Source organism: Gallus gallus, chromosome 1 (genome assembly GCF_016699485.2).
Source record: "Gallus gallus isolate bGalGal1 chromosome 1, bGalGal1.mat.broiler.GRCg7b, whole genome shotgun sequence".
Lineage (NCBI taxonomy): Eukaryota > Metazoa > Chordata > Aves > Galliformes > Phasianidae > Gallus > Gallus gallus.
Genome location: NC_052532.1, coordinates 176,901,256 through 176,929,040, shown reverse-complemented (window position 1 = coordinate 176,929,040; position 27,785 = coordinate 176,901,256). Strand labels below are relative to the sequence as shown.

The 27,785-nt window shown below is 40.2% G+C and overlaps 2 protein-coding genes across 8 annotated transcripts in view; one reads left to right on the top strand and one right to left on the bottom strand.

Moving 5' to 3' along the window:
- MTMR6 (myotubularin related protein 6) overlaps window positions 1–5,956 on the bottom strand; it is a 28,950-nt gene extending 22,994 nt beyond the window's left edge. Inside the window, exons 1-2 of one of the 2 annotated variants that reach the window (XM_046914468.1) lie at window positions 5,651–5,956; window positions 1,209–1,325 (exon numbers count right to left, since the gene is read on the bottom strand). Coding sequence is in view for 1 of the 2 variants with exons in the window: in XM_417132.8 (XP_417132.1) it covers window positions 1,209–1,325; window positions 4,610–4,633 (141 nt within the window). In the remaining variant the exon portion in view is untranslated. Of the gene's footprint in view, window positions 1–1,208; window positions 1,326–4,609; window positions 4,698–5,650 lie in introns of those variants that run through there. The other variant, XM_417132.8, reaches the window with a different exon arrangement.
- The window catches only part of NUP58 (nucleoporin 58), a 39,990-nt gene continuing 17,990 nt past the window's right edge, over window positions 5,786–27,785 (top strand). For 4 of the 6 annotated variants that reach the window (XM_040700150.1, XM_015278007.3, XM_015278013.3 and 1 more), the window contains exons 1-13: window positions 5,786–6,116; window positions 9,589–9,728; window positions 10,959–10,997; window positions 12,323–12,475; window positions 14,197–14,331; window positions 14,997–15,107; window positions 17,932–17,956; window positions 18,405–18,470; window positions 18,930–19,104; window positions 20,385–20,464; window positions 20,776–20,894; window positions 23,352–23,434; window positions 26,063–26,264. In XM_040700150.1, the coding sequence (XP_040556084.1) occupies window positions 6,001–6,116; window positions 9,589–9,728; window positions 10,959–10,997; window positions 12,323–12,475; window positions 14,197–14,331; window positions 14,997–15,107; window positions 17,932–17,956; window positions 18,405–18,470; window positions 18,930–19,104; window positions 20,385–20,464; window positions 20,776–20,894; window positions 23,352–23,434; window positions 26,063–26,264 (1,444 nt within the window). In that variant the 5' untranslated portion in view covers window positions 5,786–6,000. The remainder of the gene's footprint in view (window positions 6,117–9,588; window positions 9,729–10,958; window positions 10,998–12,322; window positions 12,476–14,196; window positions 14,332–14,996; window positions 15,108–17,931; window positions 17,957–18,404; window positions 18,471–18,929; window positions 19,105–20,384; window positions 20,465–20,775; window positions 20,895–23,351; window positions 23,435–26,062; window positions 26,265–27,785) is intronic. The other 2 variants (XM_040700148.2, NM_001030829.2) reach the window with 1 other exon arrangement.

The window sequence follows — 27,785 nt, the reverse complement described above, 5'->3', positions numbered from 1 at the left end:
AAATGCACGAGAAAGTAACAACTGCTCAATCCTGGGAAGAAAGCCACAGATACATTACCTCATCTGAACAAGATGTTCTCAACAGCATTTCAATTACTTCACCAAAGCAATCATCTCTTCCTCATAAATATTGATCGGAATTAGTTATCTGAAAACTATGCTGCCAACTATGCATTTATAAAGAGAATATCCTCTGAAGAGAGACGTTATTATGATTATGCTTGATAGTTGCATTATCATTGCATAAATGCAATATTCAAAGTACAGATTTCATATCACTGAGGTAAGACCTTTAAAGCGGTGCACAAGCAGACACAAAACTTCTGAAGTTCTCCCCAACATCTCCTTTCATATCAAAGGATGATAATTAATAGTACAATTTCGTATGGTGTTACACTGTATCCAAGAACGTATCACTGAAAAAGCTATCTTTTTTCTTGAAAACAACAGATAACCAGGCTATGTGCCTAAGTGTTAGAAAGTCCACCTGCAGAAAAAACTGCAAAGCATGCCCAGGGAAATGAGATTTCATCCTGGAGAAGCACAGACTGGGGGGCAATGACCTCACATAGCTGTGCTACAGTGGGAGCCGGAACTTGATGCACACATGTGCCACCAGGGAACTGCGAAGAGAAACTAGTGGGAATTATTGTACTTTGCCTGTACAGCGTTGGTCACAGTCATCAAGGAGCTGCAACCCCCTCAGAATTCTTTCATTCTAAAGATGAACACCACAACCCTCCGAAAATGTGCACAGGATCACCAAACCTAACTCGTTGGATTTTGCTGTCTCATTTAACCCAGACAGGATCTGATATGATAAAGGTAATACAGAAGCTTTAAACCTAAAGCTCAAGTTATCTAACAATCTCCCACACCACCTATGAACTTCAGTGCAAGTCAGATGTTAAAAAACAAACAACAACACACTACACATTTGGTCAGGAATACAAGTGAAGGTTATAGAGAAGAAACAACAGCAACCTTGGAACATGAAAATTGTTTTCAACATCATATGATTTCAACTGCAAAAGCGTCATGCAAGAGTACAATCTAAGTTATTAAGTTACTATGATATCATGGACAAGGAGAGCATAGGGAATAATTAAACCTAGATAAACATTTTAGTAAACAGAGTCAGTGTTCAGGAAGAACAAATGCACCCGAAAAGCCCACACTTATGAGCCACGGGCACTTGTTATCCTTACCCAAGTCTCCCTCTGGTTTGCATCTATGAATAACAGATGGGTTGCTGTAAGGTACAGAGTTCCTGTCAGAGACTTATTGCTGGTGCTGAACCTATCCAGTAATTTCACGTGCTCTACCTGTAAGAAAAATATGGCAGAAAGCAGAACTTAATACTTAGCTGTTATGGTTATTTACTGGTAAGAGAGATCAAGGTATTAGGTTTTTTTTATAAAGTTGAATTTCTAAACACGTACATTGCTGTATTTTATGGGAGCAATCCCACACATCAGGGCTGTATTAACAGCTCATCTCAGATGCACACTTCCCCAAATGGCTGGCTGCACCCTCATCACAGCTATAAAAAGAATGCTCTCCTGCCTCCTCTACTACTGTTTATATCATTCCCAACTCTAAAAGTCTTAATTACAACAAATTCTCCTCACAGATAAAACAAGTTGAAATGCAAACATTATATTAGAAATAGAAAAATATCTCCCAGAAAGGCTGGGACCATTATTGAGTTTGAAGTGAAGAGACTTCAACTTTGAATCTTCCCAGGACACATTTCTTCTCCTGGCATTCCATCAGAATTGTTTCAAAGCAAAGCAATTTTCAAATACCCTTCATCTTATCTGGTGCTCCTAGCTTTAGTGGCTCATTTGCTTTGTTTAAGGCAACCATCACATGATTTGTGTGTGTAAAACCGGAAAGGGGCAGGGTGAATGGCTTATCTCTATGTGTTCCTGTGTTTCTTGGCAGCATTGGCTCATTAGCACCAATTTGAAGCCCAAAGCTTGATGCTCCTGCATTACACTCGTGACAGAGCTCCAAAGGCTTTCAACCAGCAAGATCAGCACTCAGATCCAAGTTCACATCTACAGCACTGATGTCAGGCAGGTCTCAATTGACATAATTTACACGTACAGACTTAGTAGATCATTAAAAATACATGCAAATCACTAAAAAAAGTTGTCTGTTCAGTTATTTATTGCAATCTAGCCAAGGCTAAATTTCTTTTTGAAAATTAAAGGAATAAAAAAGAAAATCCATGTAATGCATCCAAAAGGATGCATGAAATGCAAGCATCAGCTCACAGCTGATAGTAGAATACTACAGTATTCTAGCTTTGGAAGGCAAAAAAGAAAAAGGAAAAAAAAGCAAGTTGCGTGTATCTGCAACTTGAAATAAGTTATGCTGCAATCAGCAATGTACCAGTGCTCAGATACAGAGCACCACAGTCAATACAGTAGAGTGCAAACGTGGAAATTATTATCAGCAGATCTGCACTGCGCTCCCCAGCAAACTGACAGGTGCACAGAAACTGCTGCAGGTGTGTCACAGCAATAAAGCCCACAGAATCCAAACATGCAAAGTTCTCTTCCTCTCCATGTAACAAAGCAGTTACTCCCTCTCTGTGTGAGGACAGCATTAGTACTCCAACTCCTTGAAGTCTTCCAACTCTGAAGGCCAATTTCTAGACATACTTTGCTCACAGACAGATTAAGAGTATTTTAGATACAGCCTCCATGGGTACTCAGCTAAATAAACACACACCTGCTTCAGGGACATGCTTGCTTTTTTCTTTTTTTTAAGTTTTAAAAAAATAAAGCTCTGTAAATCCTTTGTTCAGTTTTGAAGAGAATGGATTCATAAGAGACTGAATACGTCCATGGAGTTTTAGCACATCTGCAAACAGAGTTCACTTGAGGAGGTAGAAGTAATGCTCTGGCAGTAACTAGCACTAACAAGGCAGTGATACAGATACCACATAATCAGATACCTTGATAGCATAACCCAATTCCTGTGAAAGAGACAGAAACCACACAGCCTGTTAGGACTGGGAGTTGCAGATTAAAAACAAAAATAAAGAAATGTTTCAATATAACAAATAAATTAGCACAGAAGGAAAGCTAACATTCTCTCTGATGTCCTGCATTAAAGATACTGAAAAATCACATTATATCAATTAATGAGATAAAAATAGACTATATCATTCAAAGACTTATTACCACTTAAATTAGAAAAAGCATATTAATCTCCCAGCAGTTGGAATGGGGTCCAACTCATGCCTACACACGCACTGACCTTGTATGGCACCTAAAGGCCAGACCTTAGTAACTGTGCCTCCTATAACTGCGACGATCACAATTACAAGCTAGCATACATGTAGTTTAAACCACCTGGATATCCAAGAAACCATCAGCTTACACAAAACTGAGCAAGCATGACAATTATAATCAAAAAGACACGTTACTTTTAGCCATAAAGCCCATCATTTTAAAGCAGATTGGAGAGGAGGGGGGAAACAGGACAACACATGAACTGAAACAACTGTAGGCTCCATATCCTACAACTTGGATACAGTGCCTATTTCTCTCTTCAACCAGTTACATTGTTCCATAAAGGATTTTCCCAGCAGGGCCCCAAAATACGCACTAGCACAAGGACTGGGAGCAAAGAAGTCAGCGACCCGATCTGCAGCCTCTGTAGTCTCAAATTCAGGTTTGAAACTCAACCATCTACTCAGATCATTGAGATAGTTTACTTCTAGTCTAGTTTTTATTTTGAAATTCACTACTGACTGTAACAATACAAAATGAAGTTTCCAGATAAGGAGTGCCAGGTTTATAAGCAGGCTGATAAAGAAGTCTTATTCCTAACCTGCCAACATGGCAAAAAATAAAACAAAATAAAAAAATCCCAATCCAGTTAATTGAAGAGTTAGAATAGCTTTGCTAGAGGTCATCCTACAGGTTTATACATACACACATAGGCATATATAAAAAGAAATATATATTTTTTGTATCAAGTTTTAACTCGGGTATTATTCCCTCAGAATTAGAAGCCATTTCACTTATACCGATTATAAATTTATCGGACTTGAATATGAGGATAACGTGCTGAAATACTCTATGAGCCCACACGGCAGCCAGGCTGCCAGCTTACAAACTGCCTGCTGAGCGATTCTCAAAGCAGCACAGAGAAAAAGGCGGTCCTCCCAGCAGACTTGGCAGCCCGGGCTGATGAGGAAGATAAAAACGCTAAGCTATGACTCGGAAAGAGCTCAGACGTATACACACGGATATAAGCTATATTGCTTTTTCATTATAAAGGAAAGCAATAGGACAAAAATAGAAAGAAACAAAAAGAAGAGCCTCACAAAAAGGACAGCTCAGCCCGGGAGCCCCCAGCGTGAAGCTGCGACCCTCGCAGCGACCCGACCGAGAGGCCCTGCAGCACTGACCGCCCCGAAGGCGGTCGGGAGGCGGAGGAAGGAGGCACCAACACCCTCACACACGGGCGAGGCAGGGACGTGATGGGCCCGAACACGCCCCAGTACCCCCCTCCCCCGACAAGCGACCATCCCAGCTACAGCAGCACTGCCACCCCTCCCGCGGTACCGACAGGGAGGCCGTGGTACCTTGGTGGTGCGGATGTGCTCCATGACGACCCCGAGCGCGCGGCTGAAAACAGTGCGTACGGCCGCCGGGCCGGGCCGGCCGTCACCTACTGCCGCTTCCGGGGCGGGGCGAGGCGGGGCCGGGCGGAGCCTGCCCTAACTGCTTGCAGCGCCCCCTGGCGGCGGGAGGGTGCGCAGCGCCTCGTCACGACTTCCTGCGCATGCGCCTTCAGGAGGTGGCGCCATATTGGGGGTGTGAAGGCAGCATAAGGGCCTGCATGATGGTGGGGTGTTTTTCCTTAATGCGTCTGGTGGCGCCTCGCAGTGTTTCAGGGAGTCCCTCTGGGAGCTGCGGTCGGGGAAGAAGGGAATGAGCGTGCAGTCCTATGAGCTGTGGAGCTCAGTGCTGGCTGCAGAACCTCTCCTGGCAGCTGCTATTAGGGAGACTGTGGGGAAAAAGAATCATTCCCTGGTTCCTTATGCCTTGTGTGGAGCAGAATGAGAATCATTGGGGGTGTAAAAGATCATCCAGACCAACCTCAGCTCATTCCCTTGCACCCACTGACCACATCTCAGCGCCACACCCACACAGCTCTTGAACACCTCCAGGGGCAGTGACTGCACCACCTCCCTGGGCAGCTCCATCACTGCATCACTGCTTTTTCTGAGGAGAAATTTGTCCTAATAACCAACCTGAACATGTCATCTACCCTTCTGCCAGAGGCTCCCCGGTATGGGCCCTTTTTGACACAACGCGTGCTGGCAAATGGGGAATGTTTAGTTTTAGGCTGTACTGAAGTAACGGGCATACGGTGCTGTGAGTCACGCACCTCAGCTGTGTGGGTGCCGCCATACAGAGCCCTGGTACCAATTAAATGATAACGCAGCTTAAAGAATGGGTTATGTGTGCCTTGCTGCATTGTCAGCTCAGTTAAAAATGGTGCAGCATACAGATTTTATACAGAACGAACTTATTTTACCGACTTCTCAAGCACTGAGTTTTCAAATGATTGAGTGATGATGCCCGTAAGCCATCACAGGTTATTAAAATCACGTCCTTACCGAGTCCCATTTCCCGTTACACCCACAGAAGAGCAACAGGCCGGTTGCCCATCAGCGGTCCTCGAGGCGCAGGGCCGGCCACCCGCGGCAGGGCGAGGCGCTGTCGCTTTAAGAGCGGGCGGTCGCGGTGCCGCCATCCCGTGGTGCATTGCGGCGGGCGCGCGGAGGGAGCGTGCTCTGCGCCCGCCCGTTCTCTCGCTGCCGCCCTCGCGTTCGGAGGCGTTACGGGGCGCCATGTGGCGCTGAGGGCACCGCCGCGCCTCGGGAGGCCCCCGCCGCCCTACCGGGACGCCGCCGCCGCCTGACGTCGTCTCTCAGCTCCTTTCCGTGCCGTTTCCACTGCTGCCGCCATGTCTGCGGGCTTCTCCTTCGGCGCGGGCACCCTGGGCTCCGCAGCGGCCGCCGCCGCCGGGGCTGGAGGAGGAGGTGGGGGCGGCGGGTTCTCCTTCGGCACCACCGCGCCGAGGTAACGCGGCCCCCTCCCCGCAACCCCCATCGGCTGGGCCCTGCCGCCGGCCCCGGCCTGCGTAGGCCTCGGGGTGGGCGGGAGGCGGGCAGGCAGCCCCACGCTTGGATTTCTGGGCACTTATCCGGCCGCAGCCCCGGCCCCGCCGGCAGGAGGGCCCTTGGTGGCCGCACGGCCCCGGTGCTGCGGCCCTTCGGCGCGGGGCTCCGTCCGGCCCGGTGCGTGCGGGGAAACGGAGCGCCGCTGTTATGCGCTGACCCGCGCGGGGCTCTTCTAAAGGCCCTGTTAGCGTGCATGGGTCTCAATAATAGCTGAGTTCCAGGGTTGGTTTTTTCTTTTCCGTTTATGTGCGTACAGATGTGTTAACGCATACTGCTTCTTCTGGTTTTCTTGCTGCTGTGTTTCTGCTGAAGTTTAGGACTGTTACAGTGGAGCTTTGGAGCTTTCTTAGGATTTTGGAGCTCTTCCTAAATCTGATCGTGCCGAACTAATTACTGTAACATAAGTGAGCTACTCAGGACGTGAATCTTGAATGGATATGTTTCACGATGCCTGCCCCCAAGCACTGGCAGGAAATAGCAGCAGGAAGGGGACAGGGGATCTTCATAGAATCGTTTGAGTTCAGTCACCTTTAAGGGCCCCTTCCATTATCCAAGAGCATCTTCTGGAGACTGGTGGCCCTGCCTGTGGTGGGGGGTTGGAACTTGATGATCCTTGGAGTCCTGTCCAACCCGAGGCATGCTGTGATTCTGTGGGTTAAAGGGCATTATTGCTGTTTGGAACCACTTATGGAAGGGGCAAGGCTTCAGAGTCTCTTCTCATACCTTAATTGTCCCATCCTCACAGATTCATGATATTTTTGTGCGTATTCTTTCCCCTACAGTGAAACTTCTGTGGGTTTTGTAAAGAATTTTTCAGAGTTTCTTTTGTCCCATGCCTGTTTAATACTGATTTCCTATGAGTAAAATAGTCCATACTTTTTTTTATTCCAAACCATTATTTTAAATGTACTACCATACATACCATTGAGAACTTCTTCCATTTGGTTGCAGTTAGTGCAAATTTCCTGTAGCATTTAAATGTTTTTATAGGTGTTTATTTATTTATTTATTACTATTCTAGCTGGCTTTTTAATCTGTAAAAAGAGAAAAAAGGTAAATATGTAACAGGTGCTAATTAACAGCATAGGTGTGCTTGGTATTTTTATTCATATCTTTATTTCTATGAGTAGAATGAGTCTTCAGGGCTATTGGTCACGGAGTATCGCAGAAGAAGAGGCCTTTTTACTGTTAGATGGTTAGTGAAAGAATGTTGAGCAGCCCTGTGGGATGGCTTACTTGAAAATGTGTTTAAGACTTGAAGAAGAAGCTGATTCTTTTGTCTGCAGGGCCGAAGGCAATATTGCCAGGTTTGGGGGGAAATGGGACTTCACTGTGTTGTCTAATCATAAATTATTTCAGATCATTGTGATCAGTCACAGTTTATATTCTCGTGTCTTAAGGAGTATGGTATGGCAGCCCGTGTAATTCCTGTGTTAAATCACTGGTAGTTCCAATACTTCATTTATTAGTGTACTCCATATCCAGCTTTAGCCAGGTATGGTGCTTTGTGAGGCACTTGTGGCATCCACAATGTACTTGGGCAACATCCCTGAAGGTGTTCAGGGCTGGATTGGATGGGGCCCTGGGCAGCCTGATGGCAACCCTGCCCGTGGCAGGGGTTGGAACTCGATGGGCTGTAAGGTCCCTTCCAGCCTAAGCCATTCTTTGATTTGTTCTAGCTCCAAAGTCAGCATTTTCCTTTGGAGCCACCATGCCAAGGTGATGCCTTCCATCTGTGGGCAGGTAGTAAATAATCCCTGTGGTCCATGCTTTCCTGTGCTGCCATAGGTTTGCCTCTATGTTTTGGCTTAGTTAAACTTTTATTTTTCAATGTTTCTGTGTTTACTGTTGTTTTGTTTCCCCCGTAGTGCTGAGCTGCATCAGTTGCACCTCAGCTTTCTTCTACTGGAATGCCGAAACTTGGAGAAAAAAAATCATAGAAAAATCAGCCTTTTCTGTAGTAGGAAAAGATGAGAAACATAAGCTCTCAGCAAGTGAGAGAAGCATCGTGTTGTGTATCCAGGTTGATAAGCAATTAGGATGTGCTGCTACAGTTTGGCATCTTGAGATTTCTGAGCTTTGGGATTGGGCAGTTAGTTGGCTTTTGTCTTTCTGACATCTTGGCCTCTGTTTCCTGAGCCACTTACCCTTAAGGGAAACCCACACAACAGGATGGTTGTGTAGTTATTTCCAAAACTTACAGTGTAGAAAACTGCAGCATCCTTCTTAAGTATTAGCTCTTGTGGTTAATTTGTTAGGCATAGGAGCTGTGCTCATACCAAAGGAGAGGAGGTGAGGGAATAAAGAGAGGGTATGAAACATCCAAAACTTAAAACAATCTGTCAACACTGTTATGTTGAAGTTGAAACCGTGCTTTATTTCATTACTACTGTTGTACTCTGTGCCAAATGTCTCAATTGAAGGAAACTTGTGTAGTTTATCAAGAGGCCTGCCTATGGGAGCTGGAAGTTACTATAAAGAAATCATTCACATCACTTTTCATCAATTAAGAACCAAAATCTTGTAATCTTAGAGTTGTATGGCTGCTAGTACCTGTGATTTCAATAACAATTATTGTGTTCCCCATATCTTTTGTGCAGTAACTTAATGCATTCTGTGCAAAATGTAAGGCTTGTCCTGTGTTTGCCATAAGATTTCTACAGTGTGTAGCTACCCAAAATGAATAGATGTTTTTCTTTTGATTGCTGGGTTCTGAGTCTCTCCTTTCTTTCCTGTATCTTCCCTGTGAAAATAGCTCTGGGAGTTAATTTCTTTAATTGGATTGCTCAATGTATTTTTAGAAAAGAAAATATTTGAAGTGTAGATATGGGTCATCTGTGATGTGCATTTATGGGCAACATTTTTGTCCCGTCTTAGCAAGAAACAGGAACAACGTTGTGCTGTTGGTGTGATGTGTCTGTATGCTTACAGCTTCAGAATGAAGTAATGTGTGTTGAGGTTTCTGGTTAGACATATCTAAGTGTACTCACAGTGTGCTTTGAAAAGATGTTCCTGTAGGTTTGTCGTCTTTGTTCTGGCAATAGCACTTGTTCCCTTGTTCCTGTAGTTCAGGGGAAATCATTAGGCAACTGATAGAGAAGTGCAAGTTTTTGGCTGGATTAACCAGATGTGTCAGTTCAGCAAAGTATTTAGCAGGTGCTGGACTCCGTGGCACAGTAGCAGTGGCTTCTAGGTAGCTGTACTAGTGAGGAAGATGGATTCCTCTTTGGTTGGAGTGAGCTCTGACTGTGCTGGTCAGCTGTATTCTGTCCATTCACCTCTGTGAATGGACGTGTGGGAAACAGAAATAAGGGGGTTTGGATTTTTCCTTTTGAGAAATAATAAATGTTAATAGTCTTATTTTGTAATAGCTCTACAGGAGGACTTAATTTTGGAACTCTGGGTTCTTCCACTGCTACGGCGACTACATCGGCTCCTTCAGTGGGATTTGGGACTGGACTTTTTGGATCAAAACCAGCCACTGGCTTTACACTGGGCGGCACCAGTACAGGTAGGAAAAACACTCGTACAGCAGATGTGTGAAGCAATGGTGAAGGAATGTACCATATGCACCTAAAAACAGGGTTATCATAATGTTCTTTTTTCGTAGTAACTCAGATCTGTAGCTCAGAATATTATGTCACATTGTTAATAAATACAACTTATAAACAACTTAATTCAACTGTTAAATAAGTTAATGAGAAGTGTGCAGTACCAATGATGCAGAAACATAAATGCAGCTACTAGAAAACAGTAACTGGGCATATGTATAAATTGTGCCATCGTTTGAATCCTGGATGTTATTGTGTGTATATATTTTGTGATTTACCTCCTCATCCAAGAGACTCAAAACCATGATTTGAGATTGAGATGTGTTTTGATCTGAAGAATATTTAAATCAGTGTGAAATTGTTAGTGTTGACAGTCTTGCAGTAGTGAGTTTATTTCTATTGCCAACATTAAAGAAAATAATAAATGGATTTTTTTTTTAGGTCCATAGTTAAGTCTGTAGTCCTCTGAAAATTGGTGTATAAAGTAATGAACCTTTTCAGTCTTGAGTTGTTTTTCAGCAATTATGCACAAAGAGGAATTCTATTTTGGCTTCAATATATTTGGAGAACACTTTTTTCTTCTGCATCCGTATGAATGAATAGATTGGTTCTTTGGGATTCCACTGTTAGAAATGAATTCATCAGTAGACCAAAAGCCTGTCTTGCTGTGTTGGGACTATTTCTGTCTTGGCTCTTTGCATCATTTCTTTGATCTTCTAATTGTTTAAAGTTTGAAATTGCATAGCTGTGTGTTCCCCACCCCAAATATCCACTGGGGCAGTCATCCTAAGCTAAGACACAGCACTTCACAAAAACCTTGTAATCCTCTTCATTGTATTTTAAATCCATTTTATGTACTGTCAGATAGCTGAAAAAAATACTTGATAGGATTATCAGGCTTCAAATTGCGTACCTTCAATTATTTGAAATTTAGTGTTGATATGTTATATCAGCTTTGCTGTTAATGGATTCTTATAAGAAAAAATTGTTTGTTTTGAAGGCTTTATACTTTGCGTGGCCAGGGTTTACAAATAGTGGTTTTGATGTGACAGTTACTTTGCTTTCAGGATGCTACATAATGTAATATAAGTTATGTAGTGAAACAAAACACCAGAATAAATATTTACGATTGTTAGTAACATAACTGCTTTGTGGTCCTCACTGTTCTTAATCTATTTTTCTTCTTGAAGCAGGAACAGCAACAACCATTGCTCCAGCACTGACTCTGGGTAAGGACCTCATTTGGATGTTAATGATGTACAGGCAGAGGGGGGGGGGGGGGGGGGGGAAAAGCTGTTTAGTTCTTATAATGTAGAAGTTAACATTTGTGCAAGCTTTTTGCTCACTGTTAATTGCAGTCTGCAATGTTAAGGCTGTGAGCCATAGTGGAGCTAAAGGGTTATTCCATTCCTGTAAGAGTAGTCACAGTGAGAAGTTAGACCTGCGTTTAAATCCCCTGATGAGTTCCATCCTTCAGCAAAGAAGTTGAGTCTGTTATCAAAGAATTCTTAAGACAGAATTTCTTTGTTATGAGCTTTGAGAGAACAGATCTGTTTGTGAATTCCATGTAGTAGAAGAGTGAAGAGGTTTGAACTGGGAAGGGCTATTGGGAATATATTTCTCTTGTTTCTCTGATGCATATGTAATAACTGTTTTTCAGCTATCATTATAATTACAGAAATATCTGGGTGTTGTTGTTGAAACACCAGCAACTGAGCTTGATGTAACTAGAAGTGTTTGGGTCAGGGTGGTGGTGGTAGTGCTACAGGACAGAGCGGTGCCCAAGAGCTTTGGAAGCTGTGGTAATTGAGAGAAAGTGGTATTGGTTAAAGAAGTAAATGAAGTGGGTGGGAGAAGAGAGGAGCAGCTAACCCAGAGTGTGTGTAATCACGTATGGCAGTAGTATGCATGTGAATATTAATTCTTTTCTGTGGTTGAATGAAATGTCATTGGAAACAGATATACAGCACTTACTGAGAATACAGTGTTTTTCCTATGCTTGTTATTGTGATGTGTGTATGTATAAATTCCTTTGGAATACATGTTCTAGAACAGAAGACGTATTCTTACTGTCAAATTAGCAGGAAGTAGAAGTTTTGAACTTCGCAACTGTTCAAAAGCAAAGTTGGAGGGAGTAACATCTCAACTCTTTTTTCTTGTTTGCGAATTGAAAGGGTAGCTGTTCTCATGCTGATATGCACATCCAAGGGAGAATTTAGTCCGTATTGTGGGCACTATAGTTTAATCTACCAGTATTTTGTTTTCTTTTTCAGTCAGATCTGTTTGGTAGAAGTTTTTATTTTAGACTTTTAAATTACCTCTGGATATAATCTATACTCCAAGATTGCTTGAAATTCTGGAGGAAACATACTTTTGAAATGTATCTGAAGGTGCTGTGGAAATATTTCATTGGCTGCAAGCAATTTCAAGTGCTGTGATGCTAGTGACAGTTAAACAGAAATAGCAAGAAGATAACAGCTTAAAGATAAGATTAAGTACTCATTCTCAGACAAAGTATCCAGAAAATGATAATTATTTTTGGGATTTCTTTTAGGCACACCTGCCACCACATCAGCAGCTACCACAGGCTTTAGTTTAGGCTTCAACAAACCTGCGGGTTCAGCAACACCATTTGCTTTATCTATTACTTCTACCTCAGCAAGTGGCCTGTCACTATCTTCTGCTCTTACATCAACTCCTGCAGCAGGTAGGAAAATGCTTTGTTTGGTTTTTACAATCTAACTTCATTCTAAAACTATGCTATGTTCTATCTTATTCTAGCTTTTACATATTTTTGTGGTTCTTCAGTAAGAAGGCTTATTGGATTTTACTAGCTTTAAATTTGAGAAGCCTAATGCAGGCAAGGTTTATATATATTTTACTCTAAATCCTGTAATTTAGACAACCTGTAGTCCAAGTCATTAGGAGGGTAGCAACAGCTGATTTGTCATGTTCTGTAGCTGAGAAATGTCTACCTGTTGTAGGCAGCATGAAATAGTTAACTGAAGTGTAAATGAGATTTATTTTCCTGTGTAGTTCTTTTACTGTCCAACACTTTTCATCATGCTATAACTCACCTAAACTGCATCATACATGATGATAATTAAGGCTAGAGGTTTTTTTGATGCCAGGAGCCTACATTTAAACACAGTTGTTTGTGTCTTTCACAAGTGGTCCTTCCTTTCCTTGTGGTCCTTCTCTGATTCCAGAGGACTCTAACAATGAGATGTTTGTTGTTTTTTAATTTGCCCCATGTGAATCATAAAATAGTCTGAGTTGGAAGGGACCTTAAGGTCATCTAGTTCCAACCCCCCTGCCATAGACAGGGACACCTCCCTCTAGACCAGGTTGCTTGAAGCTCCATCTGGCCTGGCCTTGAGTGCCTCCATAGAGGGAGCATTCTCTCTGGCAGCTCTCTGGGCAATCTGTTCCAGTGTATTACCACCCTCACAGTAAATAATTTCTTCCTGATATCTAGTCTAAATCTACCTTCTTCCAATTTAAAACCATTTCCCTCTCATCCTGTTTCTACATGCCCTTATAAAAAGTCCCTCCCAGCTTTCCTGAAGGCCCCGTCAAGTACTGGAAGGCTGCTATAAGGTCTCTTTGGAGCCTTCTCTTCTACAGGCTGAGCAGCCCCAGCTCTCTCAGCCTGTCCTTGTAGGGGAGGTGTTTCAGCCTTCTGGTAGTCTCTGTGGCCCTCCTCTGGATCTGCTCCAACATCTTAATGTCCTTGTGTTGGAGGCTCTGAAACTGGATGCAGTACTCCAGGTGGGGGTCTCAGGAGAGCAGAGTAGAGAGGCAGAATTACCTTCCTCAACCTGCTGGTCACGCTTCTCTTGATGCAACCCAGGATACAGTTGGCCTTCTGGGCTGCAAACATATTATTGCTGACTCATGTTGAATCTCTCATCAGTTGACACCCCCAAATCCTCCTGAGGGCTGCTCTCAAACCATTCTCCACCCAACCTGTATCTGTGCTTGGATTGCCCTGACCCAGATGCAGCACCTTGCACTGGGAAGTGATGTACTTTAATGTTTAACGTAAACATTTCGGCATTTTGAAATATCAGTAGTAGTTGTTAGATCCTTAGAGAGTGTGTTGAGAGTAGAGAGTACTATGTTAGATAGTAGAGTTGTTAGATTATGCTGTAAAATCAGTGTTCTGGGTTATCTAGCATTCTGGATAGCTCTCAGAATTTTGCTATAGTTGCAGATAAACTAATGAAGCTTACAATATTGTGAAACAAAATCACATACAATTTGAAAGTCTCTAGGTTCAAAAAATAGCAGAGAAAAAAACAAAAGCTGAGCTTATTACTGTGTTACTATAACGATTATTTCATTATTTCAGACTTCTTGTAGGTGTATTAGAATGCAGTGTCTACATGAAGCTTGTCTTTTATTGTTGGTTATTTTTCTCTGCAGGTACTACTGGCTTTACCTTAAATTTAGGTGGAACAACTGCACCAACTACGACTGCCTCCACAGGCCTGTCCTTGGGAGGGACCCTAGCAGGTTTAGGAGGTTCACTCTTCCAGAATACAAGCACAACAGCAACAGGTGAAAATTGATTTGGTTTTTCCTTCTCCTGCCTCAAAATCTTGAGATTGTGTAGTTGTATTAAATCATGATCAAATATTTACTTTATATATAATCTTTACATTATGAATGTCATTTTTAAACATCACTGTTTGAAACTGTTGCTATCCGTAGAAAATAATCTGAAGTTGTTAGTTTCTTCCTAATGTTTAAATTTGTTTATGTTTTTTAAATGAAAATACAAGGAAAATCTTAGTAATAATTGACTCAAGGAAGCTGACTGTAAATGAGAGGGGGCAGTGTTGTCTTAGTATCTCATTCAATTGTGGAGAGATTGATTGCTCCTTACATTGGTGGCCCTTGGTCTGAATAAAACCTTTAACTTAGTATTGTGCCTTCAGTTATTTGCTGACTTCCTGTCTTTCAGTTCTAGAAGAAAAATTAAACAAAATGAAACAAATGTGTTGACAATCCTGATAAGTTACCTATCTATTTCAATAATATTGTGAGGAAATTACATAAAAACCATGTATAGTTTTATGAAACTTGATAAAATGTGTTTTTCTATTCATTTTTTAATCCAAATGCAGTAAATGGACTGTGAAATAGCAAGCATGGTAGTCTGAGGTTTTAATTTAAACTACCAGCCTTTTAAGTGCAGAAATTCTGTTTGGATATCTTAACAGGACTTGGGCAGAATGCTTTGAGCTTGACTCTGGGGACAGCTGCAGCTCCTTCAAGTACTGCTAATGAAGGTCTTGGTGGCATTGATTTTAGTAGTTCTTCAGATAAAAAGAGTAAGTTTGGTTTTTAAAATATTTAAAATTGATAACGTATGCAGTAACTTGTTGACAAATTATGAGTGCTACAGCAGAGACATTATTTCACTGTTAGGAACGTGGAATCAAAGCTGTTGGTTTTAACTTCTTTCTTTTATGAAGCATGTCAGTTGATTTCATTTATGGATATTGTACAGAAAAACAAAATCTTGGCTGCAAATGCAGCATAATGTGACTTTCTTTAAAATAGGTATAAGCAAGCATCATACTTGAGAACCAGAATTCAAAATACTGCGTCCTTCCTGGAATAAAAGACTCATAGGACTGCTTATTGAAAAGGCATGGCTGATTTCCTAACAGTTAGATCAGCTGGCCACTAGGTGGGGGAACAGTGAAATGTTTAAGAAATGCATTGTAAATACAAAAAGTGCTCTTTGGGGAGCAGTTGTTTCTAACAGTAGTAGTTCTTAAACTTGTGTAGTGGAGGTGGCTTATGCATTTAGTTTATTTTTTTTCTCCCTTTCTCCTCCTCTACAAAACATACAGAATAAAGATGTCCTGTTGTTCACCTGTTATTCTTCAACACTATTTCTAGTGCTGGGGATCTGTTACATTCCATTAGGTTGTTGACACTAGTTATTAAAACCTAAGTACTTTACAGCTACCTCAGATTTAAGGGAATATTGAGTGTTCACAGGTGAATGTTGACTTACTTGCCTTGATTTTATACATTTAAAGCATCTTAATTAAAGTTGATTATAAAACACCTATTTTCTCTGGGGAATCAAAACTATTAATTTAATATCTTTATTTTTTTAAAGAGCCAAATGTAAGACTTCTGAAATCAGGTCTGAAAATTAATAGAGGCTTCATGAAACCATCTTTACAAAGGACTGTGAGTTGTGGAGACACAGCTCCTTGTGCTTTGCATATTGGCTGTCCGAACTGGAGTGCTCAGCATGATGCTGGCTTTCTCTCTTTTTACTTCATTACTGAAAGTGATGAAAAAGCTCCAATTCTTAGGTTCTCATGGGGCTTCCATTTGCTGTGATATTAGGCTTGCACAACTCTTCCCTAATGTACAAGTGTCTTAAAATGTGGCCTAGAGAACCACAGACTTCTTCAGCACTGTTTTGCTCAGTTGTTAGGGTGTAATCCCCAAGGAGAACTGATTACCCAAATTCCTGTTGTGTAGTGAAACTGGGTTGGTGGCTGGTGTGTGGGTGTGTGTGTGTGTATGGCTGTTGCTGTCAGGACAATGAGCAGAGAGATTTCTAAGCTAAGCAGTAGAAAATGCTGAAGAGGACTGTTTGCGTTTTCACTTTTCAAAATTCACAATTTAATTTAGAAATGTTTCTTGTAATGGGTAGTATTGACTTAAGCAGCCGTGACAAATATTCCTACTTCTGCAGTCCTACTTGTTTCTTGATGGTACAATTGCTTTTACAACTACGTGAGGAAACTGTGATGAGTAAGGTTTGAGAGTTCCGGTTTTATGGCTTTGACCTTTTCTCCTTCCTGAAGAAAAGGAAGGAGGAGACGTGGCCACTAAAAAGAAGTGCTTGTGAGATTGCTGTCCATGGAGTACCAGAACATAGGCACCTTTATGCTGTCTTCTGGAATTTATTACAGTACATTTTTCTCTTTGAGACTGAGGAGTGGCTGCCTGGTAGTTTTTTACAGATGGCTACTGGAAGCTATTCTTGTACACCAGTTTTCCTTGCGTGTGGCCAAAAACAGAGAGCATATGCTCAGATAAGTAGTTAGGTATGATTTCAAATCTGTCTTTCACTTTGTAGGTACTGTTCAGACAAAGTACAGCTAGAAAAATTAGTGGCTGAGAAAGCAGAGTAAACTTACTTTACTGCCTAGGCTGTCAGCTGAGAAAGGAGTCTGAATCCCGGTATTTACTTGGGTCATTTTTTTTTCCCCAGTTTTGTGCAGCTTCTCTTTGGTTGTTGGTTTAGTTTAGGTTGAGTGGAGGAGGAATGGGGCATTGGTTGATTGTTGTTTGTTCATTTTGCAAAAGGTATTGGGAATACATATGAGACTCTGGGTTCTGGTGCTGGATGACAGAGTGCAGATAGTCTAAGCAATTACTACTTTTCAAACAAGCAGCTTCTCCTGGCAGGAGCACTGGCTTGTGCAGCCCAAGTTTGGTATTCGTGATACTTTCATGGCTACCTTCTAGCTTGATGGTGCTGTGAGGATTTGAGTAGCAACCAGTTGAATAAGTGTCCTGGTTCTTAGTCTGAGCACGCTTACTAGCAAACTGCTCTGACATGAGAGATGCAACTACTGCCCATGGCTGTGACTAGAAGTAGTCATGGCTTACCTGGTCATGTGATACTGCTTTCAGCTCCTTTCTGCACTTCAAGAGAAGTGTTTGGCATCTGGGCTAATTTTCTCATCTAGATGCACAGATGTCTAGTTTAGGGTCTATAAATGGTAGGTAAGCAGTAACACCTTTGGTTCTGTAAAATCACATTTGTTCCTGAACAACGTGCAACAGTAGAACTCTTAGGAAGATCCAGCAAGCTTAGGCAGGAATGGATTTTGTATGGAAGTGCAATTGCTCATGCATTTGAAGGGACTTGTATAGTGACAAAGATGTACTATGTTAATTTCTGTGCCAAGAGATTAGTGCCTGAACGAGTGAATCATTGTCCTTGAAAAGATACTTATCAGTGAGGGAGGATAAGTTAAAACCTTCTTCCTTATATGCTGTATCTTTTCAAGAGAAATCAAGCAGATTGATTGCACTAATCATTTCTTAATGGAAAATCTCACTAAAGTTTTTTGTCAGCTCTTCTATTTCTCATCTACAATTTTTATTTTCTAGGTGACAAAACAGGAACAAGACCAGAGTAAGTGTTCAGATTCTTTGCATTCAGAAAACAGCTAAGCTTCAGATACTGATACGCTACATCTTCTACTACTTTCATGTTTGAAAAGGCGTAAATGTAAATAACCAGTTCTTGCAATATGGGTCAATTAATAATGGTGGTTTATCCTTTTAAAATACTGCATTGGAGCAAATTGCAATACCTACTGCTCATCTGCTTTCCACTATAAACTGGTCACATAGCCTGAAAAATGGTTCCTGTGAATTGTGTGCAGTACTTACACCATGGTGTTAGATACTGTCATAGTCTCTGGCTATTCATTAATTGAAATCATTCCTAGATGCAGCATGCATGCAACAGGTGCAAAATTGAGTGATTGGTCACTTGAAAGTTTTCATGGTACTTAGTAATCATGTAAAAATGCTTGGCAGTATTGAAGCACCATCTAAACATGCATTGTGTCTTGTAGAGACAGCAAAGCACTAAAGGATGAAAATCTACCTCCAGTAATCTGTCAAGATGTAGAAAATCTACAGTAAGTAGTGTTTATTTATTACAGCTGTTTCTAAGTCTTGTATTCTGTTAATGCTCTGTAACATCAACATAAAAGCAGTACTACAGACTGTGTGCAGGAAAAACGTAGTAGCCTGAGGCTGACAGAGGATGAATGATGGGATCAGAGTATTTGTGAGTTCAATGTAGTAATCACTTCATGAAGGTTTTATGTATATATGAATCTGTAGCTTAGACTGACAGGGTGCAGTGTAACATGTTTATACAATTCCTGTTGAAGTCTTGTGTTTTTTGCTGTTGTTTTACAGTATTAGTATATTAGGAGTTAATGCTACTCTGCATAGTTTTACTGTTCAGTACTTGGTTTTGGGAAATTAACTTCATTACTATTTGAATAATGCAACTAAAGTAAACACCGAAGTACTTCAGGTTGAATACATTATTTTCTTTCCTACCAACCCCTTTCTTTCCCCTTCTCTAGGAAATTTGTGAAAGAACAAAAACAAGTTCAGGAAGAAATTAGTAGAATGTCATCTAAAGCAATGCTTAAAGTACAGGAAGATATTAAAGCTCTGAAACAGCTTCTCTCTGTAGTTGCCAGTGGATTACAAAGAAACACTCTTAATATTGACAAGCTGAAAATGGAAACTGCGCAGGTATCGCATGCTTTCTGTTAAGTAGAGTTTGAGTGTTCATTGTTTCCTGTAGCATATACCCCCCTTCTTTATCAGTCATGTTAAGGCATTGAAACTCCAAACTGAAGCAGTTGTAAACAAAGTGAAAAGTTGAATCCCTTCTGATCTTTTTGAAATTACTGGAGGTGACTGACTGAAATCTGTGATGCCAGTATTGTTGGATAAGTGTAACAGCAAGGAGAGCTTTATTCAGGAAAGCACTCCACTCATATAGGTAAAAGAAGGGAATAGGCACCCACTCTAGTTTTATTTCAGTTGCATATTTAACTGCTAGTGGAGGGGTTTTTGCAGTCACATGCTGTGCTCTGGGAGCAGTGGAGATGTTAGTATATTTATCACTTAAAAAATGAAAAATATTAGGGGCCAAAGTGTCTAATTGTGTCTAACATTTACTTAATGAAGAAGTCAACTCTGTTCACCAGTCTTTATACTAACTGTCTAACTAGTGTGAGCTCAAGTTTTGCTTCAAGTGCTTTTGAAGTTAAGCTCTGCATCGCTCTTTCTTTCATCTGGCTTGTCCTGACTGCTTGCTTTGTTTATAAGTGTATTCTATTCTAAAGTGAAAGTAGGCTCCTAAACTTTGAAAGGAAATGCTCTGTAGTTTTGCTTTGGTAATTATTTGCTGTGAAAGCATAAAAACTTGTTAGTAATGCTCTCTTATTTCCTTCTGATTAGTAACAGAACCAGGCACTGAGAAATGATTAATGGTAGTATTATTAGAAAGTATTAAACAGAATGTCTAGTGTAATCATCAAGCTTAAAAAGATCTTTTCCATGGGAAAAGCATTATCACACTGTCTTTTTAAAGGCAAAATAACCCTTCTTGTTATTTCTTTTAGGCATGTTACTTTCTTGCATTTGACTGTTATTTTTCTTCTTCCCTTAGCCTGTTAATTTATTAAAGACTATCTGCAGTACAACAAAATGCAAACCTTTCCTGTGGCAGTCTCTGCCCATAGGAGGAGGGTTGGATTAGATGATGTATAAAGAACTAGATGATCAGCAAGCTTTCAGGGTGTACTGCTGCCTGTTATCTTGTGTAAACATATATTGTTATTTGCAGTTCTTCACCTTCATGCCAATCTATTCTTTAAAGAATTTCTGGTCAGATTCTATCGTAGTTGTAACTTACAAATATGGGAGGAAAACATTTTGTGAATTAACTGCAGAATTGTAGTTATTTTCTTTTTGAACACTTAATTCAGAACCTTACATTTTATTAATTTTCCTCATTTATTTAGGAACTAAAGAATGCAGAAATAGCATTAAGAACACAGAAAACTCCTCCTGGTCTCCAGCATGAAAACACAGCCCCAGCAGAGTGAGTTACTGTTGCTTATAAAAAAACAAAAAAGGCAATAATATAACTTCCTAAGTTAACATATTTTTTTTCTTGTAATGTCTGTACTGAATGCTTCACAGTATCAGTGCTTGTTTCATCTCATAGACATGAGAAATGCTGTCCTTGCTCTTTTTCTACTAGTAGAAGAACATCAAGAATGTCGTTAAAACATTCCTGCTGCAAGTAATGAAATGAAAATAGGCAGTTAATGCGGTGGTGTGTTCTTTGTTTTCAAGTGGTGGCAAATGAATGAAATCATATGATTAAACTTCACTGTTTTACTCACCTAGCTACTTCAGAATCTTGGTAGAGCAGTTTGAAGTACAACTGCAGCAGTATAGGCAGCAAATAGAAGAACTGGAAAATCATCTTGCTACTCAAGCAAATAATTCACATATAACTCCACAAGGTAAATGTTTCTACTTAAATGTTTCGTACACAAAAAAATATGATACCTATAATAGGCTTAATAAGCTAAAATTAACAGTAAACTCCTCATTTAATGTACAGAAACAAATGTTCAGATAAATTCTGTGGTTTGGAATGTAATGTTGAATTTGTGAAGTCTTTTAAATTTTGTAAAATGAATTTGTTTTCCGTGCAGTTTTGTGTGCTTGGTTTGTGTCGTTTGGAAACTTTGGAAGGTGCCTAGGAATATAAATCACAACTTCTGTGCATCTGAAAATTAGGAAGTAAAGAAATGTTATGATCTTAGACTCATGTTCTCTCTGGCTTTTGCTCTTTCATGAGTGGTTTCTGAGTCTTTGCTACATTTAGCTAGGGCTCTTGGACAGGAGCTGGGAATGGAAGTTCAGGGCTCTTCATGGGGCCAGGGCACATCTGAGACAATTTGAGAGTACTTAAGACCAGTTCTGTGCTCCCTTTCTGGCAGTGTGTATGCATTTGCCATCTTGTTTTCCTTGTTTACATGCCTAATGATCTCATAAGCATCAGAGGAATCACTCTGCTCTTCAGTCTTTTCTTAACTTGGCCCAGGATTGCCTGGTTGTTTTGTTTTGGGGGTTTTTTGTTTTTTCTGCTTTCAGACCACTCATTTTGTTTGTCACTGTGTAGAGTTCCTAGAGGTTAATGTTATCGTGAGGAAAATCTGATTTCATTTCAATTTGGTTTCTACATTCCTTCCTTCTTCCATCCCCATTAATGAGACTCGTGTACCTACCTGCTGTGTTAATGTGAGGTCTTCATGCAACAAAGGTGCCCTTCTGTGAGAAGTACTAAAACAGCTCCACCACTGTACATGAGTGTGGGAAGTGAAGTTGCTTTGACTCTGGGATGTAATTCTCCTTTCTAAGGACTGTCAAAACGGCAAGCTCAGGAATGAAGGTGACTTCTCTGGGAAAGATGTTCTGTGATTTTTTTTTTCTGCCATAACTCTTTGAGCTTCATGGATGATTCTGGCAAAGCACGAAAGTGGGAGCATTAACATCTATGATACCCATCTCTGTCCCATCTAGCTAGGCTGATATCTGACACCTCATGTCTTGTAGTGCTCTGTCTGAATAGACAAACAGTAGTGTCTGCTCTGACCAGTCATGATCAAAATGAGAACTTTTCTTAGTCAGAGCCAGCTTGTTACAAGCTTGTAGCCAGTTTGTAGCAAGCTGGCTCTGACTAAGAGGACTTTGTCTTTTTGCTGCTATGTCCCTTTATCCACATCTCTGATGAGAAGTTTTCCCAAGATAGTCTTTCGCAGGCTTTTCAGCAGTATACTGCTGCAATGTAAAGGTTCCTTGCTTGCATGCGCAAGGACTGATCTGCTGTGCCAGTCTGCTATCAGCAAATCTAGTCAGCTGTGTGTTCTATGTGTAGACAGTCAACCTTTCAGCGTACAAGGGAACTCAGAAATTGACCCAGAATGTCTTGAATTTTTAAGTGTGAATTTTTAAGAGTTCAGTATCAGTAAATTGTCCACATCTTTGCAAAGAGTCTGAAAGCAGTATTCCTAGCTTTCACTGGCTCCACTTATCTACAGGATGACATACAAAAGCTCCCCAGCTTTTCTTCTTCCAAAAGAATTGTAAGGTATAATGGAGAAGTTCCCCTGTGGAGTTGCAGATGCTTTTGGTACACAGATAATCTCATCTTCTGGAACTTTATGGCTATTCTTTGGATTTCAGTGCCTTATGTGCCTCCTTCAAGAAAAATGAAACCTAATCTCATCATCTTTCCTTCCTTCCTTCATTTTGGTACGTGCAGTTCTTTTAGAAAAATGCTTTTTGTCAGCTCCTCGTTTTACACAAACCTTTTGAGATTTCATCTTTAATCCTAAAGTTTTGCATTAGTTTAAATACACTGAAAACAATTCCATATCTGTGTGAAAAGTAGGATATTGTAAATCTAGGGACTTACATAGGCAACAAAGCCCCACTGGTGAAATTCAATCAGTTTATGATGTGCTTGTGAGTAGAAGGAAGGAGTTTCTGTGATGCTTGTTAATCGTGTTTAAGTGTACTAAGGCTTCTGTTCTCTCATCTCTTTACAAAATCAACTGAGCACTCTACTGAATTTACTCAGAGTAGAAAATATATGTGACTGCAAGGAAGTCTGATTTTTAACTCTCAGGTTTTCTTGATTTTTGTTTTTGGTGGGGTGTTATTTAGGGTTTTTTTCACAAAATTAAGTTTGGAGCCCTGAGAAATGATGCTTCAAAAACTAGTGCTGTATGTGGGAAGAAAGGTTTTACATCACAAATACTGGGTTTCTCATAGACATTAATTTTCATACAGTCTTTTTGTGCTTTGTTCTGTGTGGATTCAGAGTGGGCTTCTTGCTATAGTATAAGCACTAAACCTTTCCTGCTGGAATTAGGGTTGTCATTTACCAATATTCTATGTGCCTTTTGCAGATTTGTCTATGGCTATGCAGAAAATCTATCAAACATTTGTAGCTTTAGCAGCACAACTTCAGTCCATACATGAAAACGTGAAGGTATGTTGCTTTGATGCGTTCCCGCGTGTTTAGTGAAAGAACTGAAGAGTCACTGTTAATAACTGATAGTATATCTCAAGTATGCTTTTTTCTCTTAAATTGTTTTTTTAAAAATGATTGTCTGATATGCTTGGATTAAAAGGATAACTTTCATTCAGCTGAAGTTTAATTTGAAACGTTTGCCAATAGCGATGGTGGCAACTGAGCTGTCATTTAAGTTGTAAAACGCTTTTCATGTAAATTCTTTTTCATTTTTAATCAGTTCTTCATTTCTTTTTTGAGCTCGTGGATATGTTGTGCTCGTTAGTGACATCTTGATGTCAAGCAAATACAATCTACATATGCTCTTACTCAAATAGGTAACAGGAAAAGGAAGATACTTGTTATTTTTGTTTGTTTTTTTTTACATGAAGGATGTGGGTGAGAAATGTGTTCTGGCTTTGTTTTTTCAACCTGGTTGCTAAAAGAATGCTAATGCAGTAGGGCATCAGAGGGCCCTAGTTAGGCTTGGGTTTTCCACTGTAGGCTCCAGCTCGAGTTTCTCGTTACAGTTGTGGACTAACTGACAAAATGTCAGTGTTTTACAACCTGTATCAGAACTCTTCATGGTAACAAAAAAGCAACCTCCAACACAATAAAACAGCGCAATACAAATGTTTGCTTTTGCAAAATAGATGTAAAAAAATCTGCTTTTTTTCCCCGAAGTTTATTCTGCACAGTATTGCTAGTTCTGTAAACACTTCCAGACACTGACTTTAAGGAGAAGCTAAAGAATGCTGAGGCTCTTGTAGGAATTAGGTTCTTTGTATCTTGTTGCTTTGGTCAGCATGGATATTTACTGGATTACTGCCACCTACCGTCAGCTATTTGTGCTCTAGTTAACTCATTTTGATACCAGGTACAGAATAGATCAGATTTGCTTATAATTTCAGCATAATTAAACAAAAAGGGTACCAAAAGTGTATTGTGCTTATTGCTCCTGAGATGTGAGTGTGCCCGGAGTTGTGATGCAATCTTTGTGGTGATACATCACTTCTTTGATACAAAGAACTGGATTAGTATCCAGGTGTTAGCAATGATATCTTCAAGTAATTGGTTGGCCTGATTCAGTATGAAGAGGTTATTTTTATTATTGCCTGAAAATAAAGGGTGGTTTGGAGGATTTTTCGTGTTGGGAGATCCAGTCTCATGAGTGCAAACAAAATTGCAACTAAAGCTTCAAAAATAAGGGAAATGAACGTACTGGAAAGGGATATTCAAACAGTCTGATTTGGTTTATCAACTGATAGACTCTAGGAGAGTAGAGCAGTTTTGAAAGTGCTGTCTCTTCCTCATTTGATGGCTCTAATATGATTTATGAAGGCAGAGCTATTGCTACAACTCATTCCTTTGTCTGAAGAAGGCTTTTTGGCTTGCATATATACTTCACCTCAAAGGTCTGAAGATGTAGTAAAATGTGGCCTGAAACTTCTTTGTGTGGGGTTCGCTGATGAATGTATTTATATAATAGATGCATTCTATATCCGGATTCAGTGAAGAGTAAAATGTGCTTGGGCACAGTAAGGTGGAGAACTTAATTTAATCGTTGTGCCTTAGGGCCTGTTCTGGATTATCTCATGGCATTTCTGAGCTCTGGCATTGTATTAGATCTCAGAGTTCCGCAAGCATCTTTTCTCACCAAAGATAGCACTCCTGTTACGGTGATGAGAGAAATCTTTGTTTCTGGTAGATGCTATTTCTGATTAATTCAGACATAAAAATGCAGAGTAAGACATTTTTCACTACAGTTAAATGTGCTCCTTTTCTCAGAAACAAGTGTATGCTTAGCCAGAAACTTGGGCAATAGTACGCCTTCCATAAAATTCAATTACATCTACTGGGTTTTATTTTGTTTTTAGTAAACCTGTTTTATTTCAGGATATTCTGTAAATGAATTCAGTTTTACCAGTTTGTGAAATGAAGCCATTTAGTCCTTTTATGTTACCTAAGATATCCCTATTTCCCTCATCTATGACAGAGGTAGAAGTGCCTCATAAGACAAAGTGAGGTACTGTGACAGAAGGTGGGGTCTTGAGGGTGCGGGGAAAGGGAGACAAATTTGGTAGTTAAAATCAAAGGAATGATTTAGTGCAAATGCAGTATGTTACCTTAGCTAACAAAATGTATCAAAAACAAGAATGATTCTTGAAATTCTGATGCATTCTTTGAGCTTGTACTGAGAAAGAAGTGCAAGCAAGGAAAGACAGAAATAGAGGTGAAGTAGAGCAAAGGATATTTTTATGCAATAAGGGTAGCACAGACAGAAAGTTGTTATGATGAATAATGCTGCTGTATTTTGCCTCTTAGGTCAGCTAGTGTACTGATAAAACCAAATTGTGTTGATTTACACCAACTTTAGAAGACTTCGGTATCATTCAGAACGTCCTTCTATTACATTTAACCACTTTGCAGTGTATAAGTAAAGAAAAACTTCTGGCTATGGAGTTCCTAACTTGTCCAAGTCCTTTCAGGTCTTTTTAAGGAATTGAAGGAGATGATATTTATAACTTGATTTCTTTCTTTTTTCTTAGTAAGTTACAGTTTTATGTCAAATACACTGAACTAAAATGGCTTCCCCCACCCCTTCAGATGCTCAAGGACCAATACCTTGGCTACAGGAAAACCTTTCTGGGAGATGCCATGGATGTGTTTGAGGCAAGACGAACAGAAGCTAAGAAGTGGCAGAGCGCGCCACGTGTTACCACTGGACCGACCCCTTTCAGCAACATACCAAATGCAGCAGCCGTTGCGATGGCTGCAACACTTACTCAGCAGCAACAGCCTGCTACAGGTCTGAGTGCATTCAAGTTATAGATTATTAGTGTTACAACAGTAGTAAATTTGTGTAACATTTTCTATGCAGTCTTCCTTTGTGTTAGACTAAAACTCTAAACGTTGTGATGAGTAAAGTTACTGATGCGTAGCCAATAGAAAAAGCAGGGTAGACTTAGCAATAACTATACAACAGATACTTAAACTTGTGGATTTATTTGTATTAGTGATATTTACTGTATTGTTCTAATTTACCCCCTTGGAATGTGAGTCTTTGCTCTTCGGTAACATCTCTGAATACATTTAGCATAGCCTCTTTCCAGAATTGTGTGGTTATAGTAAATTATTTAAGAATCAGTAAGGAGAGAATATCTAAAGACACATCACCCTTTTTGTGTATAAAATGAATAATGCATTTTTATATAGCACTTTGGAACTGTAAAATGAAAAATACTGTAGAACAGGAAGGATGGTTGAACAAAAATCTGTAGGGATAGGAGTGTGGTTGTCTGACTTATTATTTTATAGCCAACCCCTTTATCAGGGTGATGTCGGGGTAGTTTTTGCTGGCTGTTCTGTTGTTGTGAATATTAGTGGAGAAAGTGAAGTGGATTGGTGATTCTGTGTAACGCATGTATATGTAAGAGGAAACTAAAGCAGAAGAAATACCTGATCCACTGCTAATAAAAAAGAAAATGTATAGCAAAAGTAGTAACTTACGGCACCTTAATTGACATCGGTATCCTAACCAGTGCTTCTCAGAGAGGGATTCTTGAATATAGAGAACTTAATTGGTGTATAATTATTTGGCAGAAATAATAATCTTTCATTTAATGTTACTTGAACGTGCATCGGCGAATTATGAGAAGTTTAGTTAGCTGCATTCTAACACTTCTTTTCTAAGATGTGTGCCTCTTTGTACTGGAAGTCAAATTAGCAGCTTTTCTCCCTCCCTTGTCTTATAGCTGTGGCCAAACTTTGAAAGATTTTGATAAGAGACTTACTTGACACTTACCTTAGGAGTTTGATTTGTTAGTAGGCAGTCCTTGTCCTCTTCAGAGAAGGAAACTAGAATGTGCTTCCAGCCCTGGCAAGGAGATAAGCTTAAAAGACGGTTACGCCAAAATAGTTTGAATGCAACAGAGGAGGAAGTTATGAAATGTTTATATTCTTAAATTTCTGTTGTAGTTCTTGATCTTTCTTGTTTTGCTGTTGAAGTGATGCCAACAAAAGGTTCTGCTTTTAAACAGAAGCAGTATGAAGTAATGTAGTTGCACTGATAATTTTTTTTAGGCTTCCACACTACCATCCTTATTAATGTTACCAAAATAGTTCTTTTTCCTTTCATCTTTTTCCTTGTCTCTTTTTGTTTTTCTTAATACTGTCTGTGGTCGCTATAGGATTGTGTGTGCAAGTCACATAATTGAGGTGTTGAATTTAAATTTCTACTTGCATTTTCATGAATTGTGGCAAGGGATTCAATTTCCTTTTCTTGGTCCTGTTTCGAGATAACTGGTAATAACATCAGTGATTTGATGCC